General features: G+C 36.9%; 1 protein-coding gene across 1 annotated transcript; it reads left to right on the forward strand.

Annotated features, from left to right (window-relative positions):
* Positions 1 to 831: 831 nt before the first annotated feature.
* Positions 832 to 14,854, forward strand: LOC121326481 (histone chaperone ASF1-like). The gene is made up of 4 exons (XM_041269763.1): positions 832 to 1,117; positions 9,019 to 9,134; positions 13,254 to 13,430; positions 14,161 to 14,854. The coding sequence occupies exons 1-4, from the start codon at positions 1,009 to 1,011 to the stop codon at positions 14,371 to 14,373; spliced, it is 615 nt and encodes a 204-aa protein (XP_041125697.1). The 5' UTR covers positions 832 to 1,008; the 3' UTR covers positions 14,374 to 14,854.
* Positions 14,855 to 18,412: the final 3,558 nt, after the last annotated feature.

An 18,412-nucleotide genomic window follows, 5' to 3' on the forward strand; every position in this document is an offset into this window, starting at 1 on the left:
TGACCCATTATGTCGCCGATCAGTCACCCAATTTCAACAAAATAAAACAATAACAAATAATGGCTTTTCGGCCGCACTGCACAACCATCATGACAGTAAAAAATGGACATAATGAAGCGTTTTTACCTTTGTGTAAGTTAGTGATCCACAGATGTGTCAGCCGCACGAAGAAGTTTTCACTAACTGCTGAGCAGAATAAATGTTTTTTTTTTTTGTGGGTAAATGTCGGGTAATAAAGGTGATAAATCTGTGTTAAAGCAGTTGATACTACCACTTCATTAAAGTGGTTTATTGTTAATTCTTCTTTTATAAAAAAAAAATACAAAAAAAACAAGATGTTTACCCACATATTATGTTCATGTAATAGTAGAGTGTATAAAAACTGCAGAAATGTCCTATTTTATGGGAATGTATTTTTGTGGCCATATACATACCAAATAGTATTATTCAAATATATCTTAGATACATCCATAAAATATCGTATCTGCATTTAGCTTACATTTGTACAGATGTACAGTTCAGTGGGCCTACTTCAGCAGATTGTTTTATATATTGTATTTATTTACTTATATTTCTAAAATACAATCAAATATAACTCATATGGGGAGAGGAATAATATCTGGGTGTACCACCAATAAATACAGTAAAAGAAATAAAGAAACATCTATACTGTATTTACATTGCAATTCAAGTTCTTGTATTTCTCTACACAATAAAAACAGGAGGTGGCGCTCCTACAAAGGTTACCAGTTTACAATAGATCCAAATCCTATGTATGATTCCTCCGCCTTCGCATCAATCATCAGTCGGAGCCAATCATGACAATGGCAACCGAGAGTAGGCAGCGAAGATGAGCATCACGCAGTTACTGAAATTAAGTAGTTAGAGAACCAGATTAGAATAGTGGTTATAATTTAAATAATTGTGCGTAATAACGAGTTGCCAGGCGGCAGAAGCGCCGTGTTCTGTTGCGCTGGCTCCACACTGTTAGCCTTGGTTAGCAAAAATATGGCAAAGGTTCAGGTGAACAATGTAACAGTGTTGGATAACCCATCTCCCTTTTTAAATCCTTTCCAGTTTGAAATCACTTTCGAGTGTATTGAAGATTTACCAGAAGGTAAGAGCACATTGTTTAAAACTGAATTCACGTAGAAAATGCATGTTGATGATATTATAGTCCTGTAACAATTGCGAGGCCAAATACAATTAAATTAAAAATTGCCTATACCTTTGGCTTTAGAGTGTCAGTAGTTCTAAACGAGTTAATAAGGTTACACATGGTAAAATCATATTTCTCAAGACGATGAGAAAACAAGGAACTTTTTTTTTTTTTTTTTTAACAGCAGTGGTTTGATTTTGGAAGAATGAGATTTTTAGAAAACAGTAGGTAATAAATACATATCCCACTGTAGGTAGCCATGTTGTCAACAATGTATTTGTTCAAGTACACGACACAAGTTTGGGTGACGGAGCAGCGGTCTCTCTCACTCTCTGGTGTGAAGCTTGCCTAAAAACCCCACTCAAGCTAATACGCTTTTTTTTTTTTTTTTTCTAAACTAAGCACATACACGTATAGTAAGATATTTAAAAATAGGTAACCTTGCAACTTACTGTTCCTAATACAGTAAGCGTATTCAGTCGTGCTGTGACTAGCATAATTAAGTGGTGTGTAGTCATCCTTCATACTGACGTGATTTCCACTAGCACAGGAAGGAAGTGCTGCAGTACTGTGTTATGGCAAAGCTATAATAACTGCCTGGGATGGATACCTGCCGGTAAGCAAGTACATTGTATCTATCAGTAGCAACCCTATTTAAACAATATGTTTTCAAACTATTTTTGTGTGATCTGCAGTAAAAACATTATTTTACAGTTAAATAGTAATGTTATTTAAGTGTGTGACTAACATTGTATTTCTTATTTTACCTATATATACTGAGAATCAACAGAAACGTATCACTTATATTTAAGCATCAAAAGAAACGTATCACTTATAGTTGAGCAGCAAAATTAACCACTTATAATCACTTATATTTAGGTAAAATTCACTAGATGTGATCAAAAAATGACAAACTCTGTTTTAGAGCAGTTGCAGTGATTTTTTTTTTTGTGCTGAATAACAACTGACATCATGAAGGTGCTGCAAAATGATCTGTCGGTCTCAGGCAGGTGTTGTGACTCTTGCTCTCCCAGTTCATGGCCTGTCATTGACAGAGTGTGTCTGGTTATACAGTCTCGCCAGGTTTGAAATTGCTGGCTGTGAGCAGCCAAGACGGCGAGCCACAGTACGCTGCCCTAGTCCAGCATACTGTGGTTTCAATCCTTGATCAGGTTTAACCAGTGCATGTAAGAATTCAATTTCATGTTTTGTCCACCGTAGATCCACTGAAATGTTAGGGTGGGATATTTGCTACTTTATGAAACTGGAAAAGTTTAAAGTTCAAACATATACAGTAAATTCTCATTAATACAAATTTCAAAGGACCACAAAACAATTATAATTATCAGTAATTCGTATTATCAGAATTCTAAGCCAAATTCCTATTTATTGGCATTACAGCAACACTGAAATCAAATTTCAGTTACAAAACAAAGTATTATACATTTTAAAAGTATTGTGCATTTTAGTAACAAAACTGTTAGAAGTGAACTTTTAAAAAGTATACATTGCAAATGAACTGCACTTGTAATCTGCAGGTTCCATTCTGATCAAGGGCATTTTAAAGCCATGAAAGGCATCCTCAACATCAGGGCTCAGTTCAATAGGCAGAGCGTTGTGCCATGGCGCTACGTAACATAAGTTAGCTCTTATTGAACAGTGTGTTACAAAGAGTGAACTTTCAAGATGGCGGAAATCACAGCACCAGTGTTGTTTTTGGATGAATTTATGCAAGGTTGTGCAGAAAATCTGCTCTTGCATCAATAGCCAACACTATGGCTTTAGCGGCAGTGATTTCAAACACATGCAAGAGTCCAGTACGGATTGAAAACTACGTTGAGAGCATTGTTCCTCAGTACTGTGATTGTTGCATATTGCATGTTTTATTTACAGGTGGCTACGGTGCAGTTTATGTTTGCAATTAGATGTTTCAATTAGTAAGTATTGTTGTACAGCAAAATAAAATAAAAGTAAACTTTCCAAAAAGATTAATTTAATTAACAGTTCAACCCAGTAACATTTTTATACAGCGAATAAAATAAAAAATACAAACTTTGCAAAGAAATGATTTCTTCAAAGATTTTTTGAATACATCTGTGAATGACTTTAGTTTCTTTGGGCCTCATTTACTAAAGTTTCTTCTATTATAACACGCATGTTATCCAAGGATAAGGTGTGTTATAGATAATCCCTTATTTATCAACCATGATAAAGCGCGGCTTAAAGCTTAAGAAGTGAGTTAGCATGCATGCCTTATAAATAACAGGATGGGTACATTAATATCTGCTGAATGTACAAAATGCATGGTGATGTATTCAAGTGAAGTGGCATGAAAGCACTAATGAGGCTAATGATATATATCATGTAACAAATTTTTTTATTTTTTTTTGGTTCCTGGGTAGTAAGTGTTATTTCCTAATTGCTTATGCCTCAAAAGTATAGAAATTGGCTGCTATTCCCCACAAACTTTGCTTTTGTGATCAGGACAGTGATATTTTGAAATTTACCTATTTTCCAGAACATTCCAGATAGATTCAGTGCTGAGTAAACTTGGAGTAACTTCTAGAACTTTCCAGTAATATAAATAGTAGTATAAATACAGGGGCCTTAAGCCCACCAGTTCAGTTTAGTTCCAGCTGCCTAAGTGGATACATATCTGCATTTTTCTGAGATGGCATCAAGAGGCTGCAATGGTGGCATTCCTGATGGGTCTCCAAGGTGGTTTTACCAAGTTTTCCTGCTATCTTTGACTTTGGGACAGCAGGGACACCAAGGCACACTACCACAGGCGGGACTGGCCACAGCAGACCGAGTTCTCTGTGGGGAGGAACAACGTCAAGTGGGAGCCACTGGTCGACCCCCGGAAGGTGCTGATGCCACCACTGCACATCAAATTGGGCCTTATGAAACAATTTGTCAGCGCTCTAGATAAGGAGTCGGCAGCCTTCAAGTACCTTCAAGACTTCTTCCCTAAGCTGTCCGAGGCAAAGATCAAAGCCGGTGTCTTCGTCGGACCACAGATAAAGAAGATCCTGGAGTGCAATGAATTCCCCAAGAAGCTCACTAGTAAGGAGAAAGCGGCTTGGAACAGCTTTGTCGCAGTGGTTTGGGGCTTCCTGGGCAATCACAAGGCCGAAAACTATGTTGAAGAACTACGGCACAGTGGGCTGTAGGATGTCCCTCAAAGTCCATATCCTTGATGCTCATCTTGATAAATTCAAGGAGAACATGGGAGCGTACTCGGAGGAGCAAGGCGAGCGCTTCCACCAGGATATACTGGACTTTGGACGCAGCTACCAAGGACAGTATAACGAGAACATGATGGGAGACTACATTTGGGGGCTGATTCGTGAAAGTGATTTACAGTATAATCGTAAATTTCGAAAAACTACTCACTTCTAAATCTTTTGTAGTCATTTTTGTATTACTTTAGTATAAATACATGTTAATTTGGATTCATATGTGTTTTTTTCTGACTTTATGTGAACGAAAAGACATAAATTTGCTCGTTTTCTCATTGGAAATAGGTAAATTTCAAAATTTCACTGTACTGGTCACAAAAGCAAAGTTTGTGGGGAATAATAGCCATTTTCTATACTTTTGAGGCATAAGCAATTAGGAAATAACACTTACTACCCAGGAACAAAAATTGTGTTACATAGTGCAGACGATATTTACTAAAATGTGCTAACCATGAAGCAAACCTTAAATTGTGTGCTAGATAGCACTGATGGAAAGCAGGTGTTACGAGCCAAGATCCATCTTAAAGTTGTCTGTCAGCACAAGGTACATGTATATGTACAGGTAATGGACAAAAAAATAGAAACACCTGGGTAAATGAGGGACTCCAAGTATATTGAAAGCAAGGGCTTCCACGTAGGTGTGGATCATGCGTTAATTAAGCAAATAACATCCTAGCATTAGGGTCATGTATAAAAATGCTGGACAGGCCTGGTTGCCTATAATTATGGCTAGCATGGCTGCAAGAGGAGACCTCAGAGACTTTGAAAGAGGGGTGATTATTGGGGCGCGTTTGGCAGGAGCTTCAGTGACCAACACAGCTCAACTTGCTGATGTATCACAAGCAACGGTGTCTAAGGTGATGTCAACATGGAACTCCGAGGGAAAGACACCATCAGCAAAGGGCAACAGTGGGCGGAAGCGCATACTCCAGGAACGTGATGTCCGTGCATTAGTTAGAATTGCAAGGCAAAATAGGCGAGCAACTGCAGATAAATTGACTGCAAATTTCAACCTGGGGCGCGAGCAGCCAGTTTCATCAAAAATGGTCCGCCAATAACTCCACAGAGTGGGATACCATAGTCGGGTTGCAGTGCACAAACCACTAATCACACCTGGTTTTTGCGAGTCCAGTGGTGCAAAGAGCACAGGCAGTGGAGAAATGTGATATGGTCAGATGAATAATCTTTCACCATGTTCTCGACAAATGGACGAGTGCACGTGTGGCACCAACCTAAAGAACTCTACAGCCCTGAATGCTTGGTTTCAACAGTGAAGGGCCCACCAAGACATTACAACGCTCAGGTAAATTTTCCCGTACCACCGTGAGTAAGGGAATCTTCCGTTCCAGTTACGGAATTAGCGGTGAATTACCTAAGAAGTGGTGTATTGTACGTCGTAAAGAAAGGACGTTGCAGCATTTCTTTCCTGCCAGGGGAAAGCACGCTACCAAACTCCTTGCCCAACGTTTGATGAGCATGACGTACTGTGATCACAATATGTCGTGGACTGTTTTTTCCACCTCCATTAACCCAGCACTCAAATTTTATTGACTTACCTGGAAATACTTATATATATTATATATATATATATATATTATATATAGAATATATATCCAATATATATCCAATTATAGGTTAAGGTTAAGTAATTTTACGCCGTCAGTTGTTTTAGCAAACTAGAACTATTAAATAATAAAAGGTTATTCCAGTCATTCCAGCTCATTTGGATTAAATTCTGAGGAGGAATTTCCTGCCCCTTGTGGTTGATGGTACATAAATCGCATGTGATGGAGAAAAGGGTACCAGGGTAGGAGACAAGTGCAGGCAAAAGTGGCAGAATTCCCCACATGGTGGGAACGGCTCTGAAGGGGATGCAAATTCCCATTTTGATGATCCCTTATAAAAGTTTACTCGAGTAAATTTGCAAGGTATTTTTGTAGTTTTTCCATGCTTTTATCCACTTGAGCAGGAATGTCCTTGATGTGAAAACAGTATTAAATAATTTGTCCATGTGCCTGTAATGTTTACAAGCTAAGCAGTGATTTAGTACATCAACCAAACCTTTAAAAGTCTAGAAACTGGAGTAATTAAAGTAGTTGTCATTTGCTAGCTTGTAAATTGTGATTAGTATATGCCCTATTTTTCCTGAACTTCTTTACAAAAAAATATAATCTATGCCAAACAGAATTCTGGCAACAGATATAAATCGTGTAAACCTTTCCCAAATATGAAACCACCTTGTTTAATGAAAAACTAGTGGATTGCCAAACTTGGGATCCTAGTTTTGAAGCAATTGAAAAACAGACTTGGCTTCTACTTGACTATTTTATCTGGAAGAACACCTGCACATTTCGTTGCCAAGATGTGATTGTACAGTACATGTTTGTGACAGAGAGCGAATTAATTTTCTAATCAACAATATCCCTCCCGACCTGTGATAACAGGAACAGTGTGCCCCGTACTGGATGGTTTGGCAGTTAATTCTGGGGTCAGTCGGAAGCCAGCCATCCAGGAAGGGAGCAGAGTCAAAATGCCAGAAGTCATCGTCCTAAAGCGGTACATGATTTGGGGGGGGTGTGACTAGGGGGTAAACGGGGTGTGACGATGCAATTTATTCCTTTGATGTGGTTATGAAAGGACCTGTTTGGGAAATAAAAGTAATTAATTACCATGAGTGTTAATTGCTTTGTTTGTTGCTAATTGTCTGTGCTTGTCATTACAGAAGGCTAACCTCCGGAAGCTGTAGCTAAACCGCCAGCAGTTAAACCCAGACTACACTTCACCATTGTACATAAATAAACCTGTAAATCACCACTTTCACTAAGAGCACTCACTCTGGACTTGTGACCGTGTTGTGTTTCTGTGTGTTTTGTTTAGTGTATTATTATTCCTTTGTTATGGCTATCGTAAGGACTGGTAAAGGAAATGGAGTGTTGAAACGTATGTGTTTTGTTTGTTATCATACTAACAGTCTGTGTTTGTCATCGTTAGATGGCTGTCACGAACTGGGAGCTGTCGCTACAAGCCAGTACCAAGCCCGGACTGCACTGCATCACTGTTTCACTGTTATTGCCTTGCACCACACCTGCACTAAAAGCACTCACTATCGGGAGAAGTGACCATGTCTGTGTTGTGTGTTGTGGTTGTTGTATTATTTCGGGACTGAACCCTGTGGTTTATATGCTGGTGATACACATCGTGGTGTAGAGCCAGTACTGTTATTTAATGGTTTTAAACCGTGAACAGCATTAAAAGAACTGAACCGTGAACTTTGTGTCGGTTGTTGTTTGGAGCACTTGCATCACCTGTACACCTGCATACTGCAAACCACTCGTTCACAATTTAAAATGATTGTTACACACCAAAGCTTTAGTCAACTATTTTAGTGTTACTCTTGTTGCCAGCAGAATCATTATTTTTCTTTGTAAATTGTTTGTACAAATGAGTGCAAACACATGCTTTAAAATGAACATGGTAAATTTAGGATATCCAGATACTTCAAATGGATCGCTGTAGATACAGTAAATGGCTGCATCCCTGTACTGTCCCTGCAGTCGGTCACATGGTCTGATTAGAAAGAGTTTGGAGAAAGCTTGAACTACAAAACAGGAAGGAATTAAATACCAGGAAGAAGTGTGTCTTTTCATCTACTGTGTTAAAATATATGCAGAAAACCAAAAGATCTTGAGCAAATGAGAGTAATAAAATTGATTTTATATCTTTTGAGGCAAGTTGTGAAACTCTGGACCTTTTTTAAACAAACTGAAATGGCAAAACAATTCACCAAAACCAGTGTCTAGGAATCATACTGCTTTATAAGAATTAAACCATCTCTTAAGGTTGGAGCTCAGTCAAGATTTAGTCTCTTGGAATCCCTTTTAATTTACAGTGTTATGGTGAGTGTGTCCTACAGTGACTATATTATTTAGTCTCGGTAGAATTTTACTTGAGACACACACAGGAATGTATAAAAAACATTACAGTGTCATGGACTATACAAGGCTAGTTAAAACAGTACATGTTATACTATAATTCTACACTTTCCCTCCTGTGGGGATTGAGTGATATTTTAATAACACCAGATTCTTCAAAAGAAAAGGAGTTTTTTCTCCTTAGGACTAAGGGAATCTGCAATATAAAAAATGAACAAGTGACAACTCCAGAGACTGTCACACCACATGTATGGTTGTGATTTAGAGCAGCCACCTTCTAACCAACCAGAAAAAAGCTTCTAGCCAACAAGCTGCAAAGACCAAGTTGATAGACTTATAATAACTTGGATACGGGGATTTAACCAAATAAGTGCTACCAGTGTAAGGCTCAATGGGCGCCTGTGAAATCTGTTACAAAATAGTCGTTCAACGCCTGCTACTCATTTAGTCCTCAGAATAATGAGTCTTAAAACTTGGACTTGCAAGTAGTTCATTGTGTATGTGATTTTTTTTTTTTTTTTTTTTTGTAATTGATTATTTCATGTTTAACCTGGATAGGCTCTTCTTTAAATGTCTCATGTTTTGTTTCTGTTATTAATACTGTTGTATTATAGTTTGAACATGTTTTATTCACAGTAGAATTGGGATTGCATTGCTAATGCCTGTTTTCATATTGTGTTTACAGATCTGGAGTGGAAAATCATTTATGTCGGTTCTGCAGAAAGTGAAGAGTACGACCAGGTTTTAGACTCTGTTTTAGTTGGCCCTGTGCCTGCAGGGAGGCACATGTTTGTGTTTCAGGTGAGGTAATAATACAGGCACACAAAATAGCATTGGATTGGAAGTGAGTTTATAATTATAACTACAAATTGTTGGCATCAAAAAAGGATTTTGGCTTTATTAACCCCTTTATTATGACACATCTGTGACTCCTCAGAAAATTACTAGTTTTTTTACAACCGAAATGGCAAAACGTTAAAAAAATAGCTCTTGTCGCTGCTGTTCAGCAGATTAGTCAGCCTGCCACTGGGTGGCTTGTAGGGTGCATTTAGCAGCTCCGAGACATTTTCTTTCAGATAATGCAAGTTGCATAAAAATAGGTTTATTACTAAGATTTTACAAGTTCCTTTTATCAAAACAAGACCTGTTTTATAATGGGACAGTCCATCTCTAGTGTGTCCAATAGGAATGCATGGTGTGGATTGACATTCGGCAAGTTCGCTCGCATCGCTCTGTCCAGTGTAGATGCAGCTTAAGAGGTTGAAGCATAAATGGAAAATGTGTCATTGATTGTTCTTTCGTATCTTGACTTTTCGTAGGTTTTTGTGACCTCGTATACCTACCCTACCTACCTACCTATGTATTAGTCATTTTGGCCCCAGTGACTTAGTTTCATCCCTGCTGCGGTAGTTTAGTTATGACTGTTCATTTCAAACTACTTGTGTATGTAAATGTGCGAATCTCATTATAATATCGAAGTTTCGTGCTTACCTTTGATGTATTACAATTTTTTCCTGATTTACGACTTCGGTTGTGCCTGTTAATTTGCACATGCCTCTCACTGGCGTAGCCTACTGTATGTACTGTACTTTTTTCCTTTACACAACTAAAATATGCATACTCAAGCAAAAGTTTACTGCAATATTCTTAAATTAACATGCTTTTGTAATTTTAATTTAAGTGTGTTCATAGATTTATGTTTGTTTATGGGTTGTAACGAATGCATATGTACTGCAGACTAGGTTTTTGAGATGCACATGTGGGTTTTTTTTTCATACCAAATTTTGTACTTGATAACATTATTTTAAAAAATCCAGTTGATACCTATGATTAAGTTTCTGTAACTAATTTGAAGATCTTAGTATGTTTCAATATTAACAAAATCGAGTTATTAATCAAATTAATTAATCATGCTACATAATTGATTTATTAAAATGTTTCAATATACTGTTATTTGATTGATTACTATCTTGTTAGAATATGTTTTGTTGAAGAAAAAAAAAGTTTTTGACAGGTTCAGATTTTGCAGCTGATGTGTATATTTTCAAAAGGTTTTCTTTAGGTTTTGCCGCAGCAGCACGACACATTTATTTCATATTTACTTCACAGTAAATCCTAGCGCCGGCACTGGTCTCTGTGAATTTATTTTGGTATTTTTTTTTTTCCATGTTGTCTTCGTGGAAATGTATTTTCCTTTTCTTTTTGTCCGTTACCATAGTTGCATTAACGTTGGAGTCTGCAGAAGCCATAGCTCAATTCTATTATATTTGCCTACTACTTCTTCCTGTTCACTAATACTAGTCATTTATCTTTGCCAGAAGGAAGTTCTAATCTTGACTTTCGCCGCTGTGAATTCGTTTATAATGAGATGCTGTGATGGGGTACTCCCTGCCCCTGTGCATATATTGTATTTTATTATTATTATTATTATTATTATTATGATTTATGTGTTGTATATATGACGGTGAAAAGCCCTTATTGTTTGGCAGTAGGAGTGAGGTGCATCCTCCATTATTTGTTTTGGTTTTTAAAATACCTTGTCAGAATGCATGACTCAGCTACTGATTATTTAACTATTAAGCTGACAGTCACGTATAATTAATAAACCTGTGCAAAATGTGACAGATGGATAATAAGATAATTAATAGCTAGTTAATCCTACAGTCACCACTATAAAGACCTGCAGCTTTGGTTGCAACGGGGTTGAGTGTTCAGTAGAAAGAGGAGAATTAAAAGCAAAGATAACAATTGCTACTCGTTATACTTGTTATTTTTTTTTGTCTATTTACTTTGGTCATGTGATCCGGCTGGCAGCAGGGGTGACGTCAGGCCAAAAAGAGTCACACAAGCAGGCAGTAATGGGCTTGAAACTGATATGCAATGGCTGCTCTTAGTATTTTAATGAAACAAATAAAAGATTTAAACAAAAACAGCACATGGCACTTGACGCTAAAATAAATAAAGTAAACAAACAGTGGACGAACAGACAAACAAATCCAGTGCTGGTGCTTCCAGCACGTTGTAGCAATTATTTATTATTTCTTTTCTCTTACTTTGTTTTCACTCCACTCCATGCCCGTTCTCCAGTAAAATGTGCATCTATATATACTGTTGTGCCGGGATTCAGTTACTAATTGAATCTCAGCACGTGAACTAATTTGTGCAACCCCATGCTCACATACTATTAAATACTTTAAATGCACGTGAAGTGAAGTGCAATCCCTGTGCCTAAATAGAACTACATATTTTAAATCACTGTTGCTACACAGACCCATTTGTATCCCGTGCACCAATGACTATACACCAACATTAACACACCACTTGCAACATATAACACAAAATACACACAGGGGCGGGGCACACTGCCACATACTTCCCCTTTGTGCGCAGCACACATGGCCTCAATGGCCACCTCCCCCCTTAATCCCAAAGTCCCGATCACAGTTCAGGACCAGGAAAAGGGGCAGCAATTGGTCCATGGGTGGCGGCCATGGTGGGTCCTCCTCCCAACCCAACACTAGCCACGGCCAGACTGACCATGCACCGGCTGCTTTCTTCATAGCCAACAGCCCCCTCTTCTGGGGTTCCAGCAACAAAAGTGCTGCTGGGGGAGCTGGTCTCCTGACCTCCCCCCATTTCTTCGTAGCTGGTGCAACCCTGTGCTCACATTTAAATACATGTGCAATCCCCTTGCCTAAATACAACTATATATTTCAGTCCTGAATTATTTTTGTTGGAATAATAAACTCCTTTCTTGAGCATACATGAGAACAGGACACATTTTTTATTACATATATGTACATATATTTATACACTACCTCACCCTTGAGGTTCCAAAGTGATTTTCGACGGCATATAACATACGGCACTAAGATAAGGAGGGTCCTGCCAGGACTGAAAGGGTCGGTTGTAGTTTTTGTCCTAATACTGCAATTTTAAAAACAAACCAGTGTGGTAAAAGGCAGAGAACTATGACAGAATTCATAAGAATGTCTGGGTGTTTTCTTTTTGTTTTGTTTTTGTCTATGACCTCCTGGATTACAGCATAGAAAATGCAATAAATTTGATTAGAAGTGAACAGGTTAAACTTGTGTTTTCCCATTGTATTCCACGTGTAATTTCATTACCTACCTAGCAGTCTGCATCCTGTTTCTCTGACTCTGCTTCCCGCATTCATCTTTTATCTATTTAACCGCCTTTCTTAAGAGAAAACTTTGTAGTTATTTAAATGTTCAGAACCTTTAAACGCTTATCTCTGTCATTCTCTTTGGTTGATTCTGCTATAATGAATTATTATAAGTAATTATTATTGTGCTTGAAAAATACCCCCCAGGGGGCGTAATTTTAGTCTTCTCTGTAACTGGGATGAAATTACAGTTCCACGCCCCTAGTGGTCAGTTAGAGTGCAGTTTTTGCAGCATTAATTCAACAACCATCTTAATCTACATTTCTAATAGACCTCTGGTCGAAATGCTTGTCTAAATTGCTACTTCTTAGTACTACATGTACTATATTTATATGTTATGTTTTAAATTGTTTTTTTTTGGGGGGGGGGGGGGGGGGTATGAAACCTGGGTAGATAGGTTTATTTGGCACAGTTAAATAATGAGATTTTTTTTTGTTTTGTTTTGTTTTATTTTTTTGCGTCAGCCTACAATTCAGATTAACCCAAAGAAAAAAGGTGGATGACGGTTTAATATGATAGGTATTAATAAAATGTTTTCAAAGGCTAGCAATGATATATATATGTGTGTGTGTGTGTGTGTGTGTGTGTCTATATATATATATATATATATATATATATATATATATATATATATATATATATATATATATATAAAGTATTTTGTTTATTCTATTTTTTTCTTCTGGCACATTAATCTGACTACCCTGTTAATATTAATTTTGTAATCCTTCCAGGCAGATTCAGCACAACCAGGGCTCATTCCAGATGCAGATGCCGTGGGTGTGACCGTTGTGTTAATTACCTGCACGTACCGCGGTCAGGAATTCATTCGAGTAGGGTATTACGTTAACAATGAATACACGGACCCAGAACTCAGGGAAAACCCCACTGTGAAGCCAGATTTTGCGAGGGTATTTGTGTTTACATATTCCTTGTACAATATTCCATTGTCGTTGGTGGGTTGTGTGTTTGATTCACCGTATATTATTTTCTTCTATGTGCCTTGCATTTAAAAAGAATAGTGTGAATATGTTTATTTTAATTTCCACAGCTTTTGTTCTGTTTTGATTGTACAATTCATGGATGAACACAAGCAAACTCAAAAAAAGTATATGCAGTAAAACATTCAGCATGGCCTAATGAATAGTTTGAGGATTAATTTCACTCAACAGTGATGCAGTGGTACCCTGATGGCGATGACAACTTTCAAGTTGATAATGCACCCATCCACCATGCCAGAATTGGGTGTGTATGGTTGACAGAGATTTCGGGCATCTTCCATGGCCGTTACAATCCCAGATCACCAGCCAGTTGAGCATATTTGGGATTAAAAATCGAACAAAGCATTCGTCATCACGGTACTGTGCCTACCTCTCTGCACTAGTTGTCTGAAATAGTAATGACTGGATGAATTAAAATATTGTGTCAAGGCTGTGGCACTATCTGGTTTTACCTAAAGGAGCCTGACATTGCCTATGACTATTAGTAATGGTAGTTGAGAAGTTCATAAGTTATAAGTATAGCTTGTTTCATCAATGGTTACCATAAACAATACAGTTATAAACTGCAGATCTGATTTGTAGAATTTGCTGAACATATGAAACTTGTTTTTTGTTTTTAATCGCTTTTTCTTTATTTCAGCTCCAGAGAAACATCCTGGCTTCAAATCCACGAGTTACAAGGTTTCACATCAACTGGGATGATAGCACTGAGAAAATGGATAGTTCACAGAACACACATCCATACATGCAGCCTGTTCTTACTTCAAACAGTCTCCCTTCAGCCTCAAAAGAGCTAGCAGCCCCTGGGAATTCATTTAGCCTTATGTCAGGCTCACTCATGAACTGCATGTGACTTCCCACAAAAAACACGAACCGCTATTTAATTTGTGAACAGGTGTTGATTAGTAAGAATTTGTCACCTTTCCAATATTTTCATACATGTTTAATGAGGCTTGTAAAAACTAAAGATAAAAATTTGTGGTTTTACAATTGTGGCTATTTATTCCACTTTTAATGTTAAAACAGTGAAATATGCGTTCTTTAACTTGTCATCAGCAATGACTTGACAAAAAGGTGTACAAAAACAAATGAAAATGAATCTGTTAACACTGATGTGTGGCTGTTAGGATTATTATAAAGATTGAGAGTAAGGTCTTTTAATGGTGTAAAGTAGTATTATAAAAATAAAACTGATAAATCAGGCCTGGGCAGCGCTGGTGTGAATATAAGCTACTTGTGCCTTTTGCTTGATTATTTGTAGTTTAAATATGTTTCCATATTCTTATATTATTAAATTACAATATAACAAGGCTTTCATTTTTTTAAAAATAAAATATATTATTTATGTAACTATTCAATGCAGTGCACTGAATTTTTTAGTCTTGCAACCTGTTGATTGTACATTTTTATATACTATAAATATTACAACTCTGATACTGTCAGGACTTTATTTGCGAATGGCCTGAAAAATACCTATCTGGATAGACTGTAATATATATATATATATATATTATATATGGCTCACGCGTTGGGCATACAATGGTATCATTACCTATTATATTATACAAACTCCCATGTACAAAGGCTCTTTGTTGAATGTGTTTATATTGCCTTACTGAACCAAGATTAAAAGCTAATTATTAAATTAATAGATTCCTTAAACTGTGCAGGACTAAATCAATAGAGTTCTGATGAAGATACGAAAATAGGACATTCTGAAAATACATTTAGTTGCAAAAGCTGATGCATGAATTTAAGCATCCCATAGTGTGAAGAGGCTACTTACCTGGTGACTTCAAAACAACATACTAGGAAGTGGGTACTGTACCTGAAATGAGAAGGGCGCCTAATTATGTTGACAGTATTAAAAACAAATAACTTGAATGGATAATAAAATGGAAAACCAAGGACTTACTAAGTGTTAATTGTTAAAATGGTTGTTAAAGGGTATCCAGAATGTAATGTACATGGTTTATATCACACTACGGTGATGGTAAACTGGAGGCATTGAGAAAAATCATGAGACATTGATCTGGATCCAACAAGATATAGCTATGTGGCACTGAATATTCTTGACCTAAACACACTAGTAGTATATTGCTAATATAGTACAAGTTGTAATGTCTACAGGGGTTGTAGAATACAATTGAAACCGGGATATGCAGTGCCTACTATTGTGTAAATGGGCTTCCCTTCACATGGCTGATTACTGTACATTGTTATACTAATTAAATCCCTGACTGAAGAATATGTATGAATGTGAGGAGGTCGTTCAGCCCATCAAAGCTCACCCAGTTCCTAGTAGCTGATTAATCTCAGAGCTTTGTCAAGTTGGGTCTTAAAAGACCCAAGTGTTTCTGCCTCAACAACATGACTAGGTGTTCCATTTCATACACTCTGTGTGTGAAGAAGTGTATCCTTCCCTCAGCCCTACATCTATCTCATTTCCAACTGTATCCTTTGGTCTTGTTTCTGTACTATACTGTGCTTAAAGTAATGGAATGGAAGACTTCAATCATGTCCCCCCTGATTCTTCTTTGTTCCAGGCTAAATATATTCAGTTCATTCAGTCTTTATTTGTCCTGGGATTAGTCTGGTTGATCTACTGGACTCTATCCAGGGCCACAATGTCCCTTTGGTGTTGTGACCAGAATTGGAAACGGTATTCCAATTGCGGTCTCACCATTGCATTATGCAACAATATCATGACCTTGGATTTGTACTGTACACATGTCTCCTGTAAAATAGTATATTTGTGCCATACGTCAGGTAATACCATTTTAAAAAACAATGTAAATAGTGTATTTGAAGATAGTTTTTGACATGTCGGTGTCATGGCGGTTTTGTCTGCGGTTGAAACTGACACCAAACGTGACAGTACCTGTTGGATTTTACAGGGTCGGTCTAGTGTGCAGTGGCCTTAACATGTACCTGGCCTGGATAAACCACAGGTGGATAAAGGGTTTTACAACACAGGAATGCTTCAAAGAGCTCTTTGTGGTTATCTTGGGAAAATATGTGGTTGATGAAATATACAGGAATTCTATGCAGTACAACAACTTGCAACTAAACTACAATTTTAAATCAGGATCTTATAATTGTCGGACTTTGGTTCGTCCATAAACTAGAAATGTCAGCCTGTAATGTTTTTTAAGCAGTGTGTTTAATGTTTACATGTTATCTATACCAAATATTCTTTATTTATTTTTATAACACTTCAACAACAGAATGTTTATATGTTCATTATACCGACATTGTTTTTTTAAATATGATAACATACCACTAGAAGTTAGCACATCATAATTATTTTTTCCGCGAGCGTTTCTGATATGTTTTGTCTTTCAATTTAACGGTTAACAGCAGGGCTCGTTGTCATTTGACTCTGCAAACCTTGGCCTTACAACGTGAAATCGTATCTGAATAGTGAAACTCTGTTTAGTTTGTCAAATGGACGGACCTACAGAAATATGTAAGTATCGCAGTTTACTGTAATTGGTTGATAACCCGGCATTATATCAGATGTATTTATGTATAACGAGTGTGTTGCTGTGGACGATTATTACGTTACGATATGTACATGTTGTCGTATACTAGCATTGGCATTGAAAGTTAATAACGGTGAATACATTTTTTTTTTTTTTTTTTTTTTTTTTTTTTAAGTATTTTATGGTGAGTACACTGACTATATGTGGCTCATGACTGCAACTTGCATTTATTATTTGTATTCCTATAATGCTGTAGAATGTGGAAATACATGATTATTATTTAGAATTATATAGTAGAAGCAGTAGCATAGCTTGCTTTTAAAATCTATATTGTGATCCAAAAAAATAAAACAAACCAAAGAAACTTACTGAAATACTATACTAGATCTCAGTAGACACTGTTCATGGTGTGAATTAGTTCGATCTATTGTATTTTTTTAAGCAGAGCAACTTGACATTACAGCTTTACAAAATATTTTATTTTAGCTGTCATTTATCTCTACCTTGCTTAATACAAGGTAGGACTGATTTCTGTAATACATCTGGGTGAAGGCCATGCTTTTGGTTTTGCACACCTGCAATGTGCTTCTGTTGAATGTATTCATCATGCTGTTATAGTAAGTCACAGGTAGAAAAAGTAGTGCAAGAAAAGATAAAACATAGGCCCACAGAAACTTGTTTTTGGAGCCCTTTTTTTATTGCGTTTCAAAGTTTTGGAGGTCAAAGTGTCAATACGCATTCACAAGCAAAGCTTAACAGTGGTATTAGGCCTAAATCATTTCGTAAATCAATTTGTGTGGGAAAATAGCTCAGTGCACACCAAATGCATTAATACATGCTTACCATTTCATCCAGTTTGTATACAGCAAAAAAGCCCAAAGCTCACCTAGTTTCTTGTTTTTTAGTTTTTTAAAAAGTGTTTTTTTTAAATCTTGCACCTTGGGATTAAACCTCCTGAATGATATTTCTGTGCAATTAATTGTCTTAACTTTATGGTTAACATGCCTTCCATATAGTTATTTGCTGTAATGACTTACTTCCTAAAGTTCTGCATTATCTATCTTTCTATATATATATATATATACACACACACACACACACACAAATAAGGAAATAGAAGTTGGTAAAAGAAGATGAAACTATTGCTCTGTGTGAAACATCACAAGTACTAAAACAACCTAGTTGTGTTGTTTTGTACTTTGGTAATAAGTTATCAGTTGAAACAAATATTGATTTTAAGCTTTCTTACAAAATGTCATCACGACGACTGCACATTGGAACATTGGAACCTCGCCACGGCAGCCAGGTGTCGCTGTAGTTCCTCTCATTGACCTCACGTCACTTCCGGTGTGTACGAGTATTTTTTTTTTTTTTTTTTTTTTTTTTTTTTTTTTTTTCCTCATGTGG

The sequence above is a fragment of the Polyodon spathula genome, chromosome 14 (genome assembly GCF_017654505.1).
Source record: "Polyodon spathula isolate WHYD16114869_AA chromosome 14, ASM1765450v1, whole genome shotgun sequence".
Lineage (NCBI taxonomy): Eukaryota > Metazoa > Chordata > Actinopteri > Acipenseriformes > Polyodontidae > Polyodon > Polyodon spathula.

Coding starts and splice junctions, on each gene's coding strand:
- LOC121326481 (XM_041269763.1), top strand. CDS start 1,009: ATGGCAAAGGTTCAGGTGAACAATGTAACAGTGTTGGATAACCCATCT. Junction 1,118..9,018: donor TATTGAAGATTTACCAGAAG/GTAAGAGCACAT, acceptor TTGTGTTTACAG/ATCTGGAGTGGAAAATCATT. Junction 9,135..13,253: donor GGCACATGTTTGTGTTTCAG/GTGAGGTAATAA, acceptor TAATCCTTCCAG/GCAGATTCAGCACAACCAGG.